The sequence below is a fragment of the Colletes latitarsis genome, chromosome 6 (genome assembly GCF_051014445.1).
Source record: "Colletes latitarsis isolate SP2378_abdomen chromosome 6, iyColLati1, whole genome shotgun sequence".
In the NCBI taxonomy this organism is placed as follows: Eukaryota; Metazoa; Arthropoda; class Insecta; order Hymenoptera; family Colletidae; genus Colletes; species Colletes latitarsis.
Window position 1 is genome coordinate 18,033,784 of NC_135139.1, and position 24,277 is coordinate 18,058,060.

At 42.0% G+C, this 24,277-nt stretch overlaps 2 protein-coding genes across 6 annotated transcripts in view; one reads left to right on the forward strand and one right to left on the reverse strand.

The window, feature by feature from the left end:
• The window catches only part of LOC143343064 (WD repeat-containing protein 47), a 102,825-nt gene that overhangs the window by 20,230 nt on the left and 58,318 nt on the right, over positions 1–24,277 (forward strand). For 4 of the 5 annotated variants that reach the window (XM_076767584.1, XM_076767580.1, XM_076767582.1 and 1 more), the window contains exons 2-4: positions 12,034–12,733; positions 12,955–13,558; positions 13,770–14,118. In XM_076767584.1, the coding sequence (XP_076623699.1) occupies positions 12,053–12,733; positions 12,955–13,558; positions 13,770–14,118 (1,634 nt within the window). In that variant the 5' untranslated portion in view covers positions 12,034–12,052. The remainder of the gene's footprint in view (positions 1–12,033; positions 12,734–12,954; positions 13,559–13,769; positions 14,119–24,277) is intronic. The other variant, XM_076767581.1, reaches the window with a different exon arrangement.
• On the reverse strand, positions 7,089–9,940 carry LOC143342503 (uncharacterized). Its single transcript, XM_076766464.1, has 5 exons — positions 9,820–9,940; positions 9,182–9,502; positions 8,854–9,025; positions 8,257–8,630; positions 7,089–7,726 (listed from the first exon to the last, which is right to left on the reverse strand). The coding sequence occupies exons 1-5, from the start codon at positions 9,838–9,840 to the stop codon at positions 7,310–7,312; spliced, it is 1,305 nt and encodes a 434-aa protein (XP_076622579.1). The 5' UTR covers positions 9,841–9,940; the 3' UTR covers positions 7,089–7,309.

Below are 24,277 nucleotides of genomic sequence, written 5' to 3' on the forward strand. Positions count from 1 at the left end.
ATTTTTTTACCACAAGTATAATTTAGTTTTTACGTAGGTTTAATCTTGAAAATGCTAAAAAATGTCGAACTTGAATCCGAGGCTCTCGCGTGGGGTGTTTGCCGAGGTTGAACTACGCGAATCGCTATGGGACGAACCCTTCCGTGTTCATCCCTGTGCAGACATTCCTGCCAATGAGAAAAATCCGTGATCCGTGCTCTCCACGCGCGGGAGACTCGTCGAACAAAAGGGTACCGTCGATTGCCCTACAGTGAATGGCATGTCATGTTGCTGACGAATTACGTTGCTATTCTTCCTTGCACACGCGCGGAGAAACGATAGTTAATCTTACCGCGGATTGACAGGACGTTGATCTCCTTCGTCGGAGCACTTGCCACGCCGCAGAATAATCCCTCGAAATTACTCGAAAGCTGCTAATATCGAACAGCTATAGGCGAATGGTACCATTCAATTTGACAATAAACGACGTTAAGTCCTGGACGATACACCAAATCTTAATTTTTATAATCCCTTCCACCGTAACATTGAAATTAGGCTGACTAAAACGTCTGATCTAGCACGATCCGACGCTCCTTCAAAATTTGCATTCAACGCATAATGCAAATCGAACGCGAATAAGTCAGTACACCGAGGTCAACGCGATTAGAAAATGATCGATTAAGAAATCTTTCGGTTCCGTCGTTCATCGCGTAATGGAAATAGTACGAGGGCAGATTTCGTGTCTAGCCACTTTGTAAGATTACCCCGGGAAGTCTGCAAGCATTTTCGAGGTTTTCCTGGCAGCGGTTCGCTTCTGCTCCTTTACTCTTGCGCCGTCTGAACGATTGGGAAACAGCCCGACAATATGCTTGCCATTTTTCTGCTTCCCACGAACGCTGCCTACGCGCTCGACCTCTGCAATTGCTGTTCGTATCGAGCGATCGACGCTGGCAAACAATTTCAGGTATCTCTTCGGATACAACGACTAATTTATCGATGCGTTTTACTTCGAATTTTAACTCGTACTTAAATTCAATTTCGTTAAATGGCCGTTCGGAATAAAGCTGTCCTGGAAACTCCAAAGTCCTTGATAGCCACGAGGAAACGAGAAAATCCTGTAATATTCCAAACGCCGTGAAATCGCCGAGGCAAACACGTTCGTCATGCGAGTTCGCGTTCGACGATTTTCCACGCGGCTTCGGTAATCGTTTGACATTTATTTAGTAACCGTTAACGCGGAGGTGCCTCTCGCGATTTAGAAAGAGACGAATGGCCCCGTGACGAGGTGGTTTTCGCGAGACAAACGAGACCCGCGCGATTTCCCGGAGGCTGTTGGCCGCGCGCGCGCCTATCGAGGAATTCGTGTCGACCGAAAAGGAAGGAAAAAGTTTGTCACCGACCGGCTATCTCCTTGGGTAAACGTGCGCCTGGTGCCGTGCACGCGGGTCAAAGGTGAGCCAGTTGAATACCTCCATTACTGGGTGGGTAATGGCTCCTTTACTCGTACAACGTCGCGAAGAAAGCTCGCGACGCAGCGTCGTCATTCACTGAGAAAGAGACCGGATACCCTTTTGTGAATCACTATTACGCTGGCGGACGACACGCAGGTAAATCTGCCGAATCGGTCCAAGAACACCAGAGGGCGATGACCCACATCGTCGTCCACTACCTTGCATTAATATTCGGACGTCATGGTAACTGCGTACGCTAGTTGTTTTTCATATGGGATCTTTGGTCAATGGTAACCCTCCCAGAGGGCCAAATTGAGACTAAAACTAAGAATAATCGAGCGTTTGCACGAAGGAGTTCCTTGCTGGCTTTAAAATCAGACTCTAGTTAGTCTAGAGTTTCATTTTTTTGGTCTTAGAAATTTTTATGTTCCACGAATGTTCACAATTTTTGTTTACAATCGACAATTCAATAGTACCCACTCCTTTCGATTCAGTTTAAATTTTATATTATAGAAATTTATTTGCCCGAATTTCGAAAGAGTTTACGATAAGTATACGGACAGCAGTGTTCGTTGTGCAGAAAATCACGAGTCGCGGTTTAATTAACACTTGCACGACCGAACGATTAAGTGCGAAGGAAACTAGCATATTGCTATTAATTATTGTTTATTATAACAGTAACTTTCGTCTAGTAGTAACTAAACATCGATCGATAGTTCTTTCGATAAAAACCGTCTCCCCTTAACTAATGGTTAATTATAGTCAGTTAGACCTACTTGTTACGAGAATAACGGCGAGCTCATGCAGGCCATTATAGGATGGTAAACGCGGCGGAACGATTTGCGTACGATTCCTAACTTCCGCTCAATAAACGCACTTCCCCATCGATTTCGTATCAATTAACCGTTTTAATAAGTAGTCGGTCAGCTCGGACGACGTTAAACTACAGCCGTGAATTACGAACACCCGGCATTAATTTGCATACTGAATTGTTTCTGCTGAAAGGCAGAAAGAAAGGTTCTGAAAAACTTTTAGCGCCGATACTTTCGTTACGTTTGCTCATTAGACGCGGTTACGGCGAGCCATTGTATCGTAAAAAAATTCACTGCTCGCTATTTGTTCGCAATTAAGTTTTCCATTTATTACGGTAACATTATTTCATTCAATTTAAGACTCAGTAGTAGCGTTTGTAAAATTTGGGAATAATCGTGGGACAACGATGGCGTTAAATCTCAGAAATTTCTGTTCGAGCTGAATTTAATGCATAATAGTACCCCGAGACCAGAAAGAGATAAGAAAGAGGTTAGAACTCGTTACCAAGAGGTCTTACGAAATGAAATTAATGTAAACAATGATATTAATTTTTTCTTTTATCGTTAAAAAATTTACTAGTTGGAGAATAATGGGAACATAAAGAATCCAGAAGTCACGAACAGTAAAATTAATTTATTGTGCAGTCTACGATCGAAATCCAAGCATCACGAGCATATATGTAATTAGAATGAAATTGGAAACGAATTATTCGTGAGATAACAAAAACCAAGAACCCGTCATGGTACCGAGCGCAACGGAAACGTTGCGAAATTCAGTTTCAATTATACAGCGTGAAGCACCGATAACCACGCAGGTGTAAACGCACTGCATACCTTCTGCGTCTCGTTTCGTAATTCTCAACACACTTTAAACGTTTTAATGCCCCCCTAGTTGCTGTTGTATTTATGCTACCAGTTTACAATCGTTCTTTTAAAAAAAACCCCAACAGATTCATTAAGACCTACCATTGAAATATCCGTTTTAAACGTTTATTATAACTGACTTTGTTACGTGGCGTTGGTCGAGTTTATTCTCGTCGCAATTATACGGTTTTCAATATAATTTATCTTAAAATCTTTATAAAATAGAAATGTAATATTTATTGATTTCAATTCGTTGCTCGAAAGTACCTTGAATCCCTGATTTTTTATTAAAACGATTTCTTTTCGAAGTTGAAAATTATAATTTCAAATTAAAGGAGTATATTAAACTCCTATACATTGCCATTGTTTTTAGGTCGAAGCGAAAGCACAAAGCGTTTTTAACAAAACAGTTTTCGTTGCCATTCGTGCCAAGACTGTTTGCAAGGCCCCCGTTCCATTCGTACAGAATCCTGGATTTCTGCATCGTATGAATTTTAAAAGCAGGCAAAATGGTATTCGATGAAGCATAAATTTCATATACGAGGTCACCCGTTTTTTGTAGAATGAAATTTGTAGCCTAGTATTGTCACGAATAAGGTAAGAATCTGTTTGCTAAGCGATGCTGGTTCTTGCTGCGTCGACAGCGGAATACAAGTGGCGCTTTATTTCATGTTACTGGATGTTGTATGGCAGGGTTATTTAAGGAGTGAATATTTTATATGCTGTGGCCAGATAGTATACGGTTTTATAATTTCTTTAACGACGAGACGTCGAGGAACTCGAGCCTCGTTGTATCCGTTGCTAGGGAAAAGATGAGAGAGATCGATGATACGACTTCGCGAAAACGATGAAAATACCTCGCGTCGTTCGTTCTCATCGATGGGGCCCCTATTGATTCCGTGTACATCGATACGCGAGTGTTTGTTATCCACAAAAGGCCAGGTAACTTGTTCTTCCATTTGCACAACGACGGCCGGTTGCTAGGTTAAACGAGCTATTAAGTTGCACGAACGCGATTGGCGAATAAAGGCCTGATTTTATCGGATTCAATTGGCGATCAGGCTGTGTGGCTTCTGAATAACACGGCGGTAACACTAGCTGTCTTTTGTTCTACGCCGTACAAGGAAATTTACAAGATTTATCCATGCTTCTTATTCGTTTGCAATTAACGGTAGGAGCGACACGTCGAAATTAGATTTCTAGCTGGAAGTTAACGATGTCATTAATTTTATACTCACAGACTATCGGTAGTGGACAATTCTTGCATATTTCTAGAAAACATATATTTTTCCCCCCGTAAAGGAGTATTGATGTATCGAAGAAATATGTAAACAATGCAACAGTTTCGTGTTTAGAAGTAAAAAAAAAACAACAGCGAAATTTTGCAGAAAAAGTAAAACGTTTCTTAAAATAAAAGTAGATTGATTGCTGTTGCGCCAGTTGTAGTTACGGCCATTAAGATGCATTTACTCCGTATTTGTGCCAACTTTCGTGAAGATTGGCTCATCGAGCTTTTAGAGACGTCAAGTAGGAAATAGTATTGTGAAAAATGGCGTTGACCTGCGATATTTCTTTAACATTTGATTTATCGTATCACTCGGAAATTTAATTACGAATACTTTTTTACGATTTTTAACGGTTTCAATTTATAATAGTTAAAATAACTTCGAACCTAAATATTCGGTGCCAGTATCCTTGAGAAGGTTAAAGTTAGACACCGCAACACGCGATAGTTTTATTCGTGTTAGCAACTACGTATACTGTAATAAAGTTTATTACTGAAATTAGTGATTAGTTTAATTACACCATCGTCTTCGTTAAACGCGAATAAAAATATCGTAAATAAATTGAACCACATTTGGGTTGCAATTAAGCGCTCCTACTTCATTATCTGTGCATGGTTTCAGTTCCCGTAATTTCGCAAACTTTTCGAAGCTCGGTATAAGGATTTAATAACGCTAACGATAGTTCATTCAAAGGTTTAAACCCTCGGTATTAAACGCACGAGGCATACAAATAGATACGGTATTCTGATCAGGTATTCTGGGCAGCAAAACGACCGGCGAGTTGCATTGGGTCAGACTTTGCTAGGCAAAATTCCTCGACGCCATCCACATTCCATAGTTACTCACATTACCACGTTCTCCTTAATACCTTTCTTTCTTTCTACCTACAATACAATCGTGTATTATAGCTAAATCCGAATTTTTAAATCGATTGGTTAACGAATAAAGCGTTGGAATTTGATATATTTTACTTTTTATTAATAAATTGTATTACTACATTACCCATGGTTGTGTATTAAAAATCAAAAACAAATTTTAAAGGGAAATCGGCAGGGGGTAGGTGTCTAAATTTTTCGGCGAAAAAAAAAAATTTCAAATCGTTCTGAAAAAATTATTTTTAGTTGCGAGGGTCGATTACAATCATTTTTGGTGAATAGACATAACCCCGAAATCCTACGCATTTTCGAGAAAAAAATTTCTTACCGAAAATCTAAGAGAAAACCCCCGTAAAAATGATCCAATTCCTTGTTTTTATTACTTTATATGTGGATATAGTTCAATTATCCGGCATATTTGATTCTCCTGCATTGCCCCAGCCCCGAGTATGTCGGTGAATTTTACTGTACCACACAAAACTTCAGAAAGGCGCGATGAAAAATGCACTTTTTAAACGTCTGGGAAGCCTTTTAAGAAAGAAAAGAAAACACGGTAATTCGGGGTGGGGGCGTAGTCATTTATGTTAAAATCATAAATAGACGGCGTCTCTCGCCCAGCAGGAATTGCCCGGATGCTCTAAAATGGTCCTCTCCGAAATTTCGCCGTTTCCATGGCGCCCTCCACTGTACAACAGGACGCGTGGGGGCTCCATGGGCGTAAATGCAGAATTTATCTGCATTCATGTTTTCACCTTGGCGTCGTTGGCTCCCCATACAGTGCCCCTAATCGTGCGGCTCCATCTGCACGGAGTTCTGTGTCCTCCGAGGCACGTACCGAACTTCGTTACTCGAAGTAATTTCCTTATCTCTCGTCGCTTGCACTTTCGAAGCGGGTAACGAACGGCAAACACCGACAGGCCTGCGACAGTTTAAATTTCGTTGCTTCGAAGAAATTGCATTCCGACGAACGGGGGACGCGTGGGTGGGCATCGAGCCGGGAATTAGAAATTGTCGATCGACCGTTTGCCCTCCTTTTCCGGTTCCAAGCGTTCGATGCCACTCGCAGACCGACCCGAAACTTCTCGCCTCTTCGTTCGGGTCAATTAACGCTCCCGGCAAATTGTCTGAAATTGGATTGTCGTTCCGTCGCGTCTCTCGACTACTTCGCGAGCGTCGCGATGCCCCAGAGTCGCGACGTCGTCGAAACTTCGTCCCTTTTGGCGTCGAAGGTCTTCCAGTTTAGCAAGCTAAAAGGAGCCTTCTTAATGAATTTCCTTCTCGAAACCTCTTCAAACTCTGTATGGTTATTTAAAAGTATTGTTTATTTAACGGAGAAATACGGGGAATCTCGCGGTCCTGGGGTTCTAGGCTTTTTAAATTCTGAGAATAGGAAGTAGAGAAATATACTTAAGTGGAGAAACACTGATCTGGAAAGCAAAATCCCCTCAATAAGGAATATCAAAACCACTTTAAAGACAGATGTCGTCGTGGTACCAACTGCATATGGTTTTCGAGACTCGAATCCATTTATGCAAAATTTTGTAACTTCGTAACCCTCTGATAAGGCTAAAGAAAATCGTTCGTTTCTCCATCGACGAGTCTCGCGTCTCCGTTGCGTAACGAGCGCGGATTTAGGCGAACGTTATCGGTCGACAACCGCTCTCGCGGATTACTTCCGCGATTAAAAGCGATAGGATTACTTAAACGACGCTTAAATCCGGTTCGCGCGCGTACCGAAAGTCAATTAAACGCAGGTTTCTCATTAGCGGCGTCGAGTTAGTCGGTGTAAAATTTTATGGGATTGCGGGGAGGGGAGCTTTTATTCAACACGAGGTTGTTTATGGTCATACGTTTATTGGGAGACATTGCTTTCGACGTTCTCGGTGAAACGTCTATTTTCATCGTTTTACAACCGTTGACCGTGTAATTAGTGGCTACCGGGTACTTCGATGATGCGACGAGACACCTGTCGTATAAAATATAATAAATAAAGTACTAAATTAACTAGCGGTCGTTTGATTTGCTGAGTTGTTCGGTCTCGTTCATGCTAAATGATACGCTACGGACGGTGTCGTGTCGGAGTTTTGTAAACAGACTGTAAACGGCGTGGGAGTGGACTGGTATCCCCAGTTGTAGCTGGTAGGATAATTGTTGTAAGCTTGTGGCACGACGACGTATCTGGCGTTCGACAAATAATTCGTTCCCAGTACGCTCGGTACTTGATAAACGTATTGCATTTGCTGGGCGCCGGTTTGCTGCATCGCTAAATTATTTGACATCGCGTCGTTGACGTTCTGGACGACGTAGCCGGGATTCGTGCAGCTACAAGGGTAATTTCCACTAGTCGCGTAGTTAGGCACTCCGAAAGTTGCGTGTAAACGATTCGTTGGCTCCGTGTACTTTTGCAATTTCGTGCCCACCAGCTCTTTGTCGTTGCTCGCGACGCTGTTCTTGGCATTCTGTAAACGAAGAGTTAACAATCGTCGATTATATAAAATTTATTTAGTTCTTAGAGCACGTTCACGTTAACTTAAGATTCTGTTATAAATTACACTGATTAATATTTATACATTGTAATTGCGAGAGTAGGAATATTAGTAATTGGTACATCCATACTTTCTATTATGTATATACGTGCTCTAATTTTTTTAAATAATTCAGTAGACAACGCAACAATTATAACGAGTATAAATATTAATAGAATTAATAACAGCATTGTAAGTTAATAGTATATACAAATATGTTTAAAATTTTCGTGAAAATTATCGTATTCTTTTACTTTGTACGAAAACCGAGTCTTTGAATATTTTTTGCAGTTATGAAATAATTGTACGTGTGCAACCTGCCGCGTGGTAACGAAATACAGAGTGGCTCTTCGGGTGAAAATGAGTTTGTCACGTTCGATGTACATAGACGAGCTCGAAGGGACTCTTTTTAGACTTTCTAGGATTAACTACGAATTTTCTTGGAAAGAAGACTGTGTACTTACCACGGATGATCGAGATGTTAAACGGACCTTCGGTTCGTCGTTTGTGGGTGCTTGAAGAGTATCATAATTGGATATATAATCAGACGAGTGCCTCTGTTGGTTCGCAGCGTCGTTCTGCGTCGAAATTGTAGCCTGATTTTGCGTCGGAGTTTGTTGCAACGCCACTGTTTCGACGTTTCTTGGAGACATTAACGATGGTTGTTGCATCAGAGGGCCCGTCATTTGTAAATGACCGTTGTAAACTGGGATTCCCGGAATGGTTCCCACGGGGTACTGTTGTGGAATCCCGGGATACATGTTCAATGGATTCAGGCCTAATAGAGTACCTCTGGATGGTTGAACAGTTCTGCTTTGACGTACTTCCGCGCGTTTCTCTGTTAAAAATTATCATATCGTTTGTCATTTAAATACTAGTAATTTGTTAGATGGTTAATACCATCAGTTGTTTGTATAAATAGCGTGGCTGATAAAACAGATTAAAAGACGTTAAAGAAAATAGAGATATTCTGCTATCGACTAGTCTCGATGTACTCGATTCAAAATTACTTCTGTTTTCCTAATTTTCGAGTTCTATTTTGTACAATTTCGCTATCTTACCATCAAGGTTTTCCGTAGCTTCTCTGTTCTGACTTTGCAAATCAACGACCGGCGGGACATGTTCGTTTAAGGTCGACTTCGCGGCCACATCAGCTTCCTCATGTTTATCCCCCCTGCCTGTCCTAGAATCGGGTTTGTCATCGCTAGATCTTCTGTTCCGATTATGTACTGCCTAAGAAAAGTGCTAAGTTAATGGATGTTATCGTTAAAGACACCCTTAAAATTTCGTTTAAAAGGAATTACCAAATTTACTTGCACTACAAAAAATAATTTGTAAATCAAGTAGTTTTTTATCAAGACGATATAAATTCGAATACGCGGCACTTACCATGGGAAGATAATGCGTTGGAACGACTCCAGGCGTTCCATCGAGTCCAAGGGTTCTCATTTGCGAAGCAAGCTGGGGATCGTAAGCTTTTGGCATGTACGACATTTGCGGTTGCACGTTCGCGTACATCGGATGATGTTTGGGATGATACATCAGAACAGGAGGTTGGTGTTGTGCGTACCCCGACAGAGATTCGCGGTGCTGCAATCCCTCGGATTGCATTCTTGGTTGCGTTTGTAGCATCGGTTGCGGTTGTTCGTATCCAGGTTGCACCAGAATATCGGCTACGGCACCGCCGGCTACAAGAATAGCCACCGAAAGCTGAAAGAAAATGTCGCGCGGAGCGTTTTAGCAAAATTCTGAAACGCGACGCTGAAGGTTCCTTTGCAAACCAAAGTACGCGGAAGATGAGCTTTCGGGCCGTCAATATTCAACATTTTGCACTCGGGAGGCGACTTAGGTTGCCTAATTCAGTGCAGCGTCGTATCAAGGGAAATTACGAAGTTTCAGATTCGAATATTACTCGTAAAACACGAAGATATCGTTACGTGAAATTATATTCAAAATTATATGCACAATTAACACAATTTAATACGATTAAATCAGTTTTCAAGAATGTGGATAACGAGTACACTCACCAACGTCCACTGCGCCATCATTGTTGTTGTTAATCGTTCGAAATTTCGATCAGAACTGCAATTCGCGACTCTGAGAGTTCGTAAGTTATTGGAAGCGACTGCTGACACTACATATTTGGCGTAATACGCACCTTTGTCAAGTCAGCGCATATGTGCGTCGATCAAACGAATTCATGGAATCGCTACCTTTGTCAGGTTTTATGCGAGACACCTCAGCGAAAACTCCAGATTCACGCATTCTTTCGTTTTTATATCGCGATCGTTGCAACGTAAAATTATTTTCTTATTCGACTCGAAAAATTGCCAAATATTGACTTCCTGTATGGCGTTAGAGTTGGAGTATTACAGTAATGTTTTTACAGTAATATTCTGAAAGTAGATAGTTTAATTTCCAACTTATCTTCTATTTCTTATATTATATAGTTTTTATTTCATTAACGAGACGTTTATTTAGTTAAATTTGTATTTCAAATTCGTCGGTGTCGAGACTGAACAGTCTGAAAAAGATTTTTTTCGAGGATTTCTTCGCCACGTAAAAGGAGCATTTCGCTTGATAGTACTTTATCTTATCTGCGGGACGCGATTCATAGTTTATGACCTTGCCACCAAGAACTGCTTCTGAACAAACTTCCAACGTCGTACGCAGCCAGTCGATAGCTATTTTCCATGGATTTGTGATCCCCACGCTTTCTCGGTGTCGTTTGCACACCGATTCTCGAAGAGTTGGATATCCAGGGGAATGTAAAACGCCAGATTTTAGAGGGTTCGAAATACAGGGCTCCGCCGTTCCGTTTCAACTTTAATATGTTCGAGTGTTAATGCGACGAGACGTAGTACGGCCGCCATATGGTCGATGCATAATGCCCACTTTCATGTAAATTCTGCTCGTCGTTTTAAGGCTTGGACGATAAAATCATTTATTAGAAGACGTGTTTCGGAGAGAAATAATCGTTGGAAAATTTAAATACATATAATTACAATTAAGCGAAACTAATAAATTTGGAAAACAGTAGATTAAAATTACCAAATTGCGTCTTCGAAATATTTGCAGTAACTTTAGTGTCTCTCTGAGTGGTTATAACTACCTGTGAGATGTTACCACCCAGGTTGGAAAACGCTGTTTAATTATTAGAGATATGTAAATACTAGTTTTTAGTAGGGTTCGAGTCCTATGTCGGTTAATTTTGAAATGTGTGCATTAAACTAGCACTTAGGAATAAATGGTTTTGAAACCATTCGGTGCTTAGGAATACAAAAATAGAAGTGGTTAATTTATTGGCTGCGATTTAAATATTCACGTTCGTGGAGTAGTTCAGTAGAAGAACGCTGGATCAACGTCCGAATCTATCCACCCAGTTTACGTGGCAATCAGGGCATGTCAGCAGGGCCGGTGGCCTCGAAGTGCAACGAACTTGTAAAAACAAGGATTTCGCGCATTCCATACGCGCATACCATTAGTTAGTTTCGCAATATCGCGTATCAGTCGAGCAGTAATCCCACCGAATCAGATCGTGTTACGCTGAACACAAGAATTATCATCCAGATTACGACAGAACGGAACAATTGTAGTGTTCACTTGCGTTCTCGATTCATTTACACGTATGTACGTTTCTATACATCACGACCACAACGAAAAGTTACTCGCCATTCTATCTACAATCGATCGACGTTTGATAAACACTGTAGCACCACTCACGCGTGGGTGACATGACTTTTCACTATGGAATTACAAAAATCAATGTTCAAGATTAGACGTTAAAGAAAATAAATCTAGATACGACTCTTGAATTTTAACAGATAAGAATACGTTCTACGACAAATTTTGGGTTTTCCAGTTTCCGATTGTCTAAAAACGAAGTATCGTTCTCGTGGACAATTTGAGGGATTCAAAAATGTCTTTCTGGGGATACGAACGAAATTTATATTTTTTTATATCAAATCTAAGTCTAGCCACAGAATTCAATGTTTTCAATTTTGTACAAAGATTTCTCGTACGCTCTCTATTCCTAGAAGCTTCTTTTATACATTTTGTAACACAGGATACATATTTCTGTATGTATGTTTTCTGATATACCCCTTTGCTCCAGAATCGATGCGTTCGAGGCTGATGCCTCCAAATTGTGTTTAATTGTATCCTGAATGAAACTTGGAACCCTTTTTGGGGTTCGATAGAGAAGGTCGAGGCTGTAATTTTGATCTCTGGGAATTGTCCAGGTTGCGTATTCGGTACGTGATGCCGGCGGCGCATCTGACGCTGCGCGAGGAGGATGTGGTACGACTAACCTTGGAGTTCCTCCACAGCCGCGACCTTCACATCTCGCAGCTCTCGTTGGAACGAGAGACAGGTGTAATAAACGGTCAGTACAGCGACGATGTCCTCTTCCTTCGTCAGCTGATCCTCGACGGACAATGGGACGACGTGCTGGAGTTCATTCAGCCGTTGGAGGCGCTGCCGGATTTCGATATGAGAAAGTTCACCTACTCGATCCTACGTCACAAGTACGTGGAGCTGCTATGCATCAAGTCCGAGGCGAACGTGATCGCTGCCGGGACGAACGGCAGCGTCGACAACGCTGTCGAGGAGGTGGTCAAGGTTCTGAGCGACCTGGAGAAGGTAGCTCCGTCCAAGGAGGAGTACAGTAGTCTCTGTCTGTTGCTGACCCTTCCGCGGCTCACGGATCACCTTCAGTACAAGGACTGGAACCCCAGCAACGCTAGAGTCCAGTGCTTCCGCGAGGTCTATCCCCTGGTGGAGAAGTTTCTGCCAGGGGTCAGGAAGAGCACCGACCCGGGTCAACCGGTCACCTCGGCAAAGAACGACCGGCTGATACAGCTGATCATCAAGGGCATTCTGTACGAGTCCTGTGTGAATTACTGCCAGGCCAAAGCTACCAACTCGAAGGAGAGCGAGCAGGTAACGTTAGATTCTGTAAACCTAAGACATCCGAGTATAAATCATACAACGATGTTTGGCTAGATGCTAATCGGTGGCTTCGGGCGTGCTCGTAACGCGTTTCTAGTCGCCACCTCTAACCGGTTAACTTATCGATCGAAACACGAGACTGCTTCGCGAGGTATGCTCGTACCAGGAACGTTGAAGCATCGTCTCACGTGTCTGGTATTTCTTTTTCTCAGGTGGAGATGAATTTCTCGAGACTGCTGGACGGCTCCGTGGGCTTCAGCGACTCGGACCTGAGCCTGCTTTCCTGGCTGCAAAGCATACCGCCGGAGACCTTCGCCGTACCGTTCGCCCAACGAACGCTGAACGTGGACGTGGAACGACTGGAGAGACCGTCTCTGGAGACCTCCTGGACGGAGCACATGCTGATCACTCCCATTAAGCCGAAGACGTTCCCGCATAGCGCGATGCCGTTCACCAGGCCACGGTCCGCCGCTGACATGATGTCTCGCAGCTTAGTGCCAGCCTTGGAGGCTGGATTGGGACCCAGAAGCCCCGGACCTAAACATACACCGATACCATCCGCGGCGCTAATGGCGCTGTCCACCGGCGATATAAACCCCATGTCGAGATCGTCTTTCGCTAGCTTTCATCTGACCGGTTTCAAGAATAACAAACTGATGAACACCAGCGTGGACAGGCTGTTCGAGAACGAGGGCGACGTCTTCCTCAGCTCGAGCTACGCCGAGTTCCAGCAGCTGCCCTCCATACAGGAGACCACCACCAACAGCCAACCAAAGGTGCCGCCTAGGACGAGAGGACAGTCCAAGAGCCCGGATGGTGATTCTAACCAAATACTAGAATGCCTTAGGAAATATTCGCTAGCTCTTAGCCCCTTTAATCCAAGCTTATCAGCGTTTGAGGATGGTTCTAACAATGCTTGAGAGATTCAACAATTAGTGCATTATTTCCCAGGGCATCCAAATAATAACATTCCCCTCGCAACGACGACGATTCTAACATCGTGCATGCCCAATTTTTGTTGGCAAAGGTGTCAAAGCAGATCCTTCTGCAACCTCTACGCCCGAGCGCAGAGTGGCTGGCAGAGAATCACCGGCGCCATCGACGGCCAGGAGTTCCAGGAGAGATTCCTTGGCGGAGAAGCCGACGGGAGTCGCGGCGAAGATCACGGAACCGACCGTGACACCTGTTCGAACCTCCCTGGGCGGCGAGCAGCTCGAGCAGAGCTACAACGGGGATTTGTTCAAGGAGTACCAGAAGCAAAAACAGAGGCTGCAGGAGAAGTTCCAGCAGAGGGAAAGGGAATGGGACGACCTGGTCAGACAATTATCGACCCCGTTACCTGCACAGGTGGTCGATAATAGGCTTCAAGGCGACGGGTAAGCTACATTGTCAATAATCCATTCGTTTATCGACGCGTAACGGTGTCACGATGATAAATGACGAATCGTACGTGCGACTCGTCGGTTTTTTAAACGAGGAACCGCCATTGGTAAATGGTCGAGCAAACGACGGGACAAAAGCTTATTGTTCCGCGGCGTTTCGGTGCGCCCTGGTGCTGCTCATCGTCCGGAATACCGGGCGATTATCAACGCCGTGGAATCGCGGAGAAATGGTACACGATGGTTCGAATTAACTTTGGCTCGGTTCCCAGCGAGTTGTGCTCGAAGCGACATGATCCAGGCAAAATACATATTGTTTTCCGGCGAGCCGCGTCTCGCGGTTTTGCCGCGGAGTGCAGTCAATCAAACCGACCGGTTGGCTACATTCTCTAACAGATGGCAGCAACGGAATGCCTTTGTCGCGCTTATTATGGCACTAAAGCGCGAGTCGAGAATAACTCGTTCGGTCTAGACAGCAACGTGGCGCCGATCGAAATAGCCACGCACGCCGGGAACCGGCGAAAAGAAAGTGGAATTATTTTGACGACTTGACAGTGACCCCGACGCAGTGGCGTAACAGACCAACGCGTTGGATCCCGAATTCCAGGCACTTTTTAACAAACGAAAATACTATCGGTTGAATTCTGACAGTTCTCTTTTTGATTTTCATTTTTTTTTCTCAATTGGAAAAGTCTTATTATCAAAAATATTTTAATTTTTATTTAATCTACCGTACGTAGAAATGTTAGTTTCTTTTTTAAATTGAAAATTTTACATAATTTTTACTCGATGTTATATGAAATTTAAAAAGGGAGATCGATTTTTTAATTTTAACACAGGCTTGCTGGTTACGCCACTGTTCTCGACGTTCTTTTCGCTCTCATTCGTCGTCGTATCAGAACCATATTTCTTTATTTATTTAACTAGGGGCTTGCCTCTGCGAAGCACTTTGCGCCACGCTAGCCCCGCGAAGATTTTAACGACGCAAACGAATAACAGAGATGCCTAAAAATGACAAATATCGCCTGGGAAAGAGCCGCGTAAAAGCAACACGATTTTTTCGGTACGAAATAATGTTTGAACTAATTATATGGAAAAATTGACAAACGTGCAAATACTGGTCAAAATTCATATGGTAGCAGATGGATTTTAACTTTGAATAAGATTCTTAATAAAATAATTATTTTTATTTCTATTTATTTTGTTTTTCACAATTGGAAAACATAACGCTTAAGTAAAAATATTCGTAAAAGTGCGTAAGATTAGGCAGCGTAAAAACAAAATTCATTTGACAGATAAATAAACACATCTGTTAAAAATAACATACAGGGCAAGTTTATAAATGTTTGGGACGACCGGATTCAAACCTAAACTATTCACGTATTAGTACGTCTCCCGTCGTTACGCTTGGTTTGAGAACGATGTACCAGTACGTCCCTCGCCGTTTATGTTTAGCTCTCAACTATACTAGTACGTCCCCCGTAGGCTAAGCGTTAACACATTCGCTACCGTCATTCAGTCGAAAAGCTACCTACAAATAAAATGTGTTAAACAAATCGACTAAATCTCCCGAATAATGTCACACATATGTGATGCTACAGTTCGTAAAATAGAAAATCACCATCGTATATTTCCGACGTAGTTTGGATATGTTTTATTTGATCTTTAGTTGAGTTTCAAAGTAAAAATGAATTTTTTGGTATTAATTTAATTTTTTTTAAAGAAAAATTAGAAGATTTTTTGGAACGTCTTCCTAATAGAAGGCAAAAATTACAAGTTCCAAGTATTTTTCGTTCCACGTGAACGAGACATCGACTTAAACGTCGATTAAAAATTTCAATTTTAGCCAAACCGTGCGTACTGTTGTTTGTTTGTCCTCGATTATTTTTAGGGCTTCGTGTGGGTGGTTCGTTTGAAAGTTATACACCATATCCGTGCTCTGTTTTCCCACGACCACGTGCATCGGCTGTTCCACAGTGGACAAATCAGGAGCGGCGGGAAGTCATCCCTCGTGTGTGTCGCTCGCATACCTTTTTACGTACGAATAAATGGTCCCGGCTGTATCCTCGTAAACGTCGTGTAACTGGCTAAAATTACCAACTCCCCGAGATGTCAAGTGCAATGTATCTTTTCTGCAACGGCATATCGGTCGCATCCGGTGATAATAACGAAAACTCGACTCGTCAACGTCGCGGACATTTTGTTGGACCAATTCCATTCTGTTCTGATTCGCGTATTTAACCATCGATCGAGGCAAATTGTTTTCAGCCAATAATAACTTCCTCCAAAACGAATCCTAACAATGGAGAATTGGAACTTCGTTCAATTTATTCGAATGTAAATACGATCCGATCCCAATAGCTCGTGTAATTGGTCCGTTCGTATTTATAGGAATATTAAATACTCCCAATTTTCTACTCTTCTGCTAGCCTTTAGAGAATTAAAACGTTTCTTTGCACAGAACGTGCCTACCTTATTACGTGTCAGAGATCGGTGGTTCGTTATCTTTTATCCGGCGTTTTGCAATCATTCGCGCGGTTTCGTAACCTAAATAACTTTCAATGACGTCGACGAGAAAGAGGCAGTTCGCGTGTTGTATCGGTGCGTCAAAGAAATGAAAGTGGAATTCGAAGGCGGTTCATTGGCATCGACCGTTGACATTGTTCCGAGTCCGGATACCGGATATATCGGAATAGTACGTGCACGTTGGTCACGGGGGAAATCGTGACCGTGCAGCCTCGTCATTGGTTGCGTACCATCGACGATTCTCGCTCCATGGTTTCGTTATACATATTTATGGTCTCATTGTCTCATTTACGCACACGAGACACTCGTTACGCTCGTACGAGCGTGCATATTTCTGGTTCGACGTCTAGACGTCTGATTTTTTGTATTTCGAAAACTTGTTATACACCGGCTGCACGAAGTCAAAGCAAAGATTTGCTCGGGTAAACATCCATTGTCTCGCAAACATTTAAGAAGCGACTACGGTAGTTCCGTTTGCACGATTGGTAATCAAATAAAATTCTTTGCAATTTTCGGGTAGAATTATAAATAGTAACAATTTTTTAACATCGATCCTCAGCGGTCCTCGAAAATATTACGAAATACGTGCAATGTTGTAGTTTCCAGTTTGTTCACGTGTCGAGAACTCTCGTAAGTTACGATAGAGTTTAATTTATCAAAGTTCAGCTTATCGTAGGAGCGACAATATAGTATTTGCAACGTGACAAACCTGCGGTAGTCGACCTTGTGTATTGCACGTAAGTATGCAAACAGTGTCGTGTTACAGAGGCCATCGTGGTCGAGCCATAAACGATGAATCCGTATGATGTTACTGCTGGATGCTGACGTCTGATTGAATTATTGTTCAAACGACCTGGGATTCGTCTCTCGATTGTTTCAGTCGTTTCTTTCCCATAGCATATTAAAACAAGACTCACGTAACCAGAGACGGTCGCAATTTTATTCGAATAATAGATGCCAACGTTTGGTCCATCGAAATGTCATTCAATTTTATTCGTTTAATTGCATCGTATATTTCAGATTGTAATTTAACGAATACCAAATCACAGATTATCCTTTTGAATAATTTCCAAATTTACTTGCAAATGAGAGATATTCAGAGATGAGATAAAATTTATTCGAACTATAGGTAACAAATGAAAGTTTCAAGCTCCTGTACGCTACGAGATTGGCCACCGCTGCATTAAAGATCGAGTAATAATTTCCAAGAAGTATTGGTTGTTTGTTATTGCCCTTTTCCTTCTGTTTACGTTTATTACCCAAGCTGACCATGAAGTCCAGCGTCGCAGAGCTGACTCAAAGCTTGTCTTATCTGTGCAATCGTGCGATCAGAAGAAACATTTAATCGCAATATCGAATTTCTGCAAGGTCTCGCTTTGTCTCTTGGGGGACTTCGATTGACTCATCCATTAAGAGGATCGATTCACCTATCCACCGATGGATTAAGTGCTACTGCGTGCCTACGCAAAAAACAAGGAGCATCTTGTAATTAAGGAAATGATATCATGCACGTGACGTATGAAAAATCGATCCTGTTAATGTTAGGGAAAAATTCTGTTAATACTATAAACGCAGGGAATTAAAGAGTTTGCAAGACGTAGTTACAAGGCTTAACGAGACTTTCTTTCAATACTACACGTTTGTAGACGTACTAACGAGGCTGGTTAGCGTACGCGTTGACGCTTCTCGCGAAATTAGTGCGGTCTAAAGGCGTTTCGAGTGTCTGGCACTTCGTTAACCACAAAATATGACGTATTTAGACGTCAAGAAACGTTCGTTTTGCGGTCGTTGAAATAGGAGGCTGTCGGTAGTCCTTGATCCTTCAACAGGTTCAATAAACGAGGTTGTTCTGAATGATTCACTGGACTCGAAAGTATTTGATTCCATCGGTGTATTCCTCGAAATGGTAACAAACTGCTTCGCGTTCCAAGTACCCGACCATTCATGCTTTTATTACGCACCCTTCTTTGTGTCGCGTTTCAAACCGAAGATCACTCCCATCTCGAGAACGGAGCGCTCTGGAAGATCGAAATTTTGCATACAATCTTGAGCAATAATTTCAGTTTTTTCGGCGTTGACCACCTCGCATGATTCATCGACAAACTATATATAGAATACTTTGATAGTAACATTTGTCACATTCATCGATAGATAAAATTTTCAAAAGTTCACTGATTCATTCGTTCGAGTGGTCGATTCGAGATTATGATTGGTTCTCCAACGTTTGCCAACAACCTATCCACCTACTTGCACGTACTGGCAAGTCGTGGCACTTAATTAGTGCGCGTGGCCGGCCGAGATCGGTCACAAACGCGGCTTTGTTTGAGATTCGCTCGATTAAGGGGAAATCGCGGAACGAGCGTCTATCTTGAATTACGACGCTTCGTTAGCGTCGAAGAATAGCAGGTGTTGTAAATGTCTTATGTGGAACGGTGCATCGAGAGTAGGTTACTTCGGTTTGGTTCAAGGTGAATCGATTGCAGGTGCCGCTTAAGGCGAGACGAGAATGCTCCATTCTTTCGCAATTGTTTGTTGTCAATTCATGTTTCGCGAAATCACGTTCGACGTATCCTCTTAGGGCTTCCTTTACCTCGAACATTTTTATTCGAGTCGCTTCAAGTACATTCGTGAAGCACAATAGAATCGTCGTTCGAAGGGATTTGTTCAAATTAAAAATTAAAATGACTGAAAGACACACAATTTCTTCCGAGGTAGCCATTAATCAAACCACGAAATAATTTCATGAATTAATACATGTAATAAATATCCATACATTCATACTAACGACAATTTATAAGTAGCTTTTAATGCATGTGCAGTTTCGTGGATCTCGAAAAAGTTGTTATCGAGTAACGTTTTTCTTTCTCTTTTTTTCCTTTCGTCGAATCGCCAGACTGCGACGCGTCAGTGAAACTTTCAGCTTTTGCTATGCATTTTCTCTAAATGTAAATAACAAACGTATATACTTGTTAATAACGCCATTAATCAAATGTGCGTACTTTTACTGGCGAAATTAGTATACGTAGATGTTCGCTATCAGCGCGTGCATCGACCGAGTTCGTGTTTTGACCGGATCAGAGATAGGCAGAATTTTCGATAATAAATAACAAAAACATTACACGATCCACCCTGTCTATTTTTATCGAATGAACGATAGCATTTGTTCGACTTTCACTGATTACTTGAAATTTCTATCGATAGTTTGCTCCGAACCGTGATCGACGCCCACGCGGAACGGCGCGAGGCTGTTACGTTGTTGCGCTCACGTCAATCTTTCTCTTCGTAAAAATGTGAAGGACGTTCCCGGGTTGACGTCGATAAATTTCACGGGGGACCAGGTACCATTTTATGTAAATCGTATGCAAACAACGGTTCTCCCGCGGCGACGCGTAATCTTGGCGCGATGCAGGAAAGCAGAACGAAGAATTCGTTCTCGAGCTTGGCGGTGACGTTTGAGAATTTATAGGAATTCGCACGTTGGTGTACCCGCGGAAAGTGTGGCAGTGCGTTCAACCTGTTGTGAAATTCACTGTGACTCGTGCGCGGGATAGTTTACCGCCAGTGGATACTAGAAACGTGTGTCGTTTTGAACGCGAGAAATAACTGTGTTACACCGGCTGCTTCGTCGAGTCTCGAGACGCATCAGCCAGATGCTGGGCGACGCGATTCCTCCAAAACGGATCGTTTACCCTATCACTTTCTCGTTGTCCACCAAAACACTTGGAAACTATCCTCTGGAACCTCGATTTACCGACGATAAATGCGCACATTGCTGTTGTAATTGCCTACGTATTATCCATTGATTAAAACAGGAATGTTTTATACAAATTTAATGGGAATACATTGCTTATTCTTTCGAAGGGGATCATTTGATATTTATCAGGTCACTTTCTTGCGAGCGAAATCCATTGGAAAATTTTCTCGCAAACTTCGATTTCTTGGCAACAAATGTTTGAAAACTTTCCTTAGGAGCCTTCATTTGTTAACGGTAAATGTGTACATTTCTTTATTAATTGCTCACGTTCTCTCTGTTGAAGTTTTTGCAAGATACCGAAGCAAGAAATCCGATGTTTTGTAAGCTTAAAGAATATGCATTTTATTTATTTTTTTTTTTTAAAGGAGATGATTTAATCAACTTGTCGTTTTCTTGTTTTGTTAGAAAATTTTCTATCGAATGTGGACTCGTTGACGACAAATACGCGTATTCCGCGGGGAAAAAACCTTCCGTGCGAGTAGTATTGGGTCAGACGTTTGTAGTCAGCCTTCGTAAGGTACAATTACACAACGCTGTTCACATTCTACTTGCGTGTAGTGCCATTAATTCTGTTCTTTCTTTTTCTCAGCGATAAACCGATGTATTGCATCGAAGTTTTGTGTGATACGAACCACGAATCCGATATTTTTTTGAGAATTTAAGAAGAATTTATATTTGGTTTATTCTTCCAAAAAAATCAGCTTTTTGATCCAAGATAAATTTTCTTGTAACAAACCGTCAATTATTTTTATAGGTATCGTAATGTACTGTTCTTAATACTTCATCGAACGCAGTCGTCATTTATTCGTAGTTATTCTATCTAGGGTACATTCAGTTATAGTTGTTATCGTGAAAGTCGCTCATTACGAAAATAACGGAACGACATCGTGGACAATGTCATTTTTCTTATAAATATCATGTAATATGGTAAGTTTTTGAAATTATATGAAAAATGAAAACTATATTGTATCGAACATAAAAATCTTTACTGCTTATATATTTAAATTGAGTATAAACTGCATTCCGTCGAAATTGGGAAGAATGTCATTTTAAATACTTCGTTGTCCTTGCTGGCATCCTGCCAGGTTCTTATAAGTATCTTTACAAGACTATGTTATAATTGCATGATTTATTTCCTTTAATATTGGATAAATGTTTGCAATTCTTTTCTACGCGAGTTACATTTATTACAAAAAATAGAACAGTCGGAAATACCAAAAATTGGACTTACATAATGTCTCAGGAACGATTTTGTTGGAAGAGAAAGAAACCAAAACAAACTACCGAGTAATTGGAAAAACGATTATTTCTCGTAATCGAACAAGATCCTGCGGGCAAGTTATGGCGTTAATTAAGTACGACGAAAGTGAGACATAAACGCAAATTAAATCAGGAAGCGAAGGAAAAAGAATTCGAAATCTCACTTTCTGATCTAACTTCGCTTTTCTCGCGTTTAATCAACGCCATAACTTGTTCACAACTTAGATCCCGTTCGATTAAAATCTAACCAAAGGTTTTCTTATTGGGTCCACAGTTGGAGCACGAAACTCGGATTTTGCCAGAAAATTCCATTCGTATAAAACGAAGATACGAATTTATTCGATGAAATAGTAAATTTCCAAAATTTCACGAATCCTCTCGAATGCTCTTGGTGGGGCATATTTGTTTACCAATTTAGAAGCTCCACCCAAAAATAAAAAATCGATAAATTGTATACACCAGTCGGTTTAATTATCTCAGAAGAATTTTTTTTAATACCAAAGGGGTGCATCTGTTCGGTAGATTTAAATAGTACTATAATACAGCCTCGTGTAAATCGTCGAATGCGTTGCATTTTGTTCCAATTCGGGACGAAGCGAATCCGCCGTAAAATTTCCTCGAATGCGCGTTTCACTCGGCACAGCTGATCGAGGGTCCGTGGTGCACACGCGAAGGGAACAACGTCGCGGGAAACGAAGTCAGCCTCTGATAGGCCGCGATACGCTTTGTTATTACGAGCGGAGCGAGTGATTCGACGGGCAGTCGTGTCTAATGCCGCTGGCGGGCGAAATCGTGGCCGTCGCTTGGCTCCCTCGATACTCCACGTCGGGCTTCCTCGGTAGCAGCATCGTTCCCTGCAGCCGCGACGCAGTGTGCACGCCGCGATCCTCAGATTCCGTTCGGTCCTCAATCGTGCTCCCCTAAATAAGACGCGAGCAATTCGAATTCCACGACTTCCCGAGCGGTCAAATCGCCACGTGACCGTGGAACGATCCCCATCGCGTACAGAGTTTCGTTCAGTGTTTGCGGATCCGCATAGTAGACGCAGTGGTGGCCTCGTCGCGATCGGAACGCGAACCGATATCGGTGTTCGTCGACCGTGCATCGCGTGGGAGCCTGAGATGAAACAGTGAGCCTCGAATCCGTTCGAGATTTTTGGTGAATTGTCCTCTGGTGGAACGATGATTTATCACAAGCCAACGGTACCGCGATTCCGCATCGCGGAACGCGTCAGCGTCGCCCCCAACAATCGGCCGATTTATACCAAACAGAACAGCCACGGTAGCACGTGCAGCTTGAAGAGCGCCGGGACCACGCCGCCTTGCGTCAATCGGTACGCCAGATATTAATCTTTCGACGCTCTGATTCGAACGAACAGATCGAACATCGGAGATCGTTGCTCCTGAGTACAGCTGAGAGTTCACTTGGGACCTTTTCTTGTTTTTCAAACGACAGTAACTGGACCAAAAAGTGCTCTTAAAATTCAGATCTGAAAGTGTTTTGATTCGAACCTTGTTACTTACTATTTTCACATTTTATTTCTCGTTTTACGAGATATGGAAAATTATTCAAGAATTATTATTTGGAGTTTCAACTTTGTACGCTTGCAACAATGATGAATACATAGAGGTGGGAATACGAGAGCTGAATATAAATAGTTGTTTCTTTTTACTTTCTTCAGAAACTTCCCACTAACGTTTATGTTTTATTTTCTTTGAGATCGAGAGAACTTTTCTTTTCTTTATCAAGAATTTTTACATACGAATAGACAGTTCTACCGTAGCACTGTCACGGCGGTTCGGTATCGTTCGTTTAAAATGCGACGCTGAATTATGAACAGTTTCCGCTTTCGGTTCCCGTCAGGCGACTGACACGCGTGCTGATTTTCAGACCGACGACCATCCACGAAAATCGCGCGACACGGTACGCCATTAAATCTCTTAACGTCCAGTTCTCGATTAAATAAATTTAATCCGCATTTGGGCAATAATTTAAAACTTGAATAAATTTAATCGGCGCGACGAAGCATTTGGAGCGAATATTGCGTATTTAAATTAAACTTCATTCGTTCGTTAAACAGTGCAAAATTTTCATGTACGATTTTATTCTGTCTTCGCTTGGAACAAAGCGATAACCTGGCTCAGTTACGAGACTCTGTGTATTTAACGTTCTCGACCTACCTCGATGTCTTCTTCGGAATAACGTGTGTTTATCCGCAATAGAAATAGGAAACAATACAATGTAGGGTCTATACAATTTCGAAATTCATACGCAGAATGTTTGTTCTCAATGATAATGTGAATTATACAATAAATAGTGGACTAGTTTGAAGTTCCTTGTAATTGATTCTCAAGCATTCTCCAAATTTATTTTTTAATATTTAATTCGAGGACTGTTTTTGACCCCTTTAAAAGGTTAGAAACTAGTTCTATTTAACCAAGAGTCATAATGTAATAAATACAATACGAAGGGCGTCGCAAGACGACCAATTTATTTGACAGTCAAAGCTATAATTTATATTGAAATACGACAATAAAAAATATTGCACGGCGTCGTGACGCCGCGAGATTTCATATAACGGAACACAGGGCTCGAAAATCGAACGTCGGTTCTATA

What these genes read in the sequence shown, in the direction of transcription:
- LOC143342503 (XM_076766464.1), bottom strand. Translation starts at nt 9,840, where the DNA reads ATGATGGCGCAGTGGACGTTG. An exon ending in CAACGCATTATCTTCCCATG is followed by an intron (nt 9,026 to 9,181) that starts GTAAGTGCCGCG and finishes CACTTTTCTTAG; the next exon opens with GCAGTACATAATCGGAACAG. An exon ending in AGCTACGGAAAACCTTGATG is followed by an intron (nt 8,631 to 8,853) that starts GTAAGATAGCGA and finishes AATTTTTAACAG; the next exon opens with AGAAACGCGCGGAAGTACGT.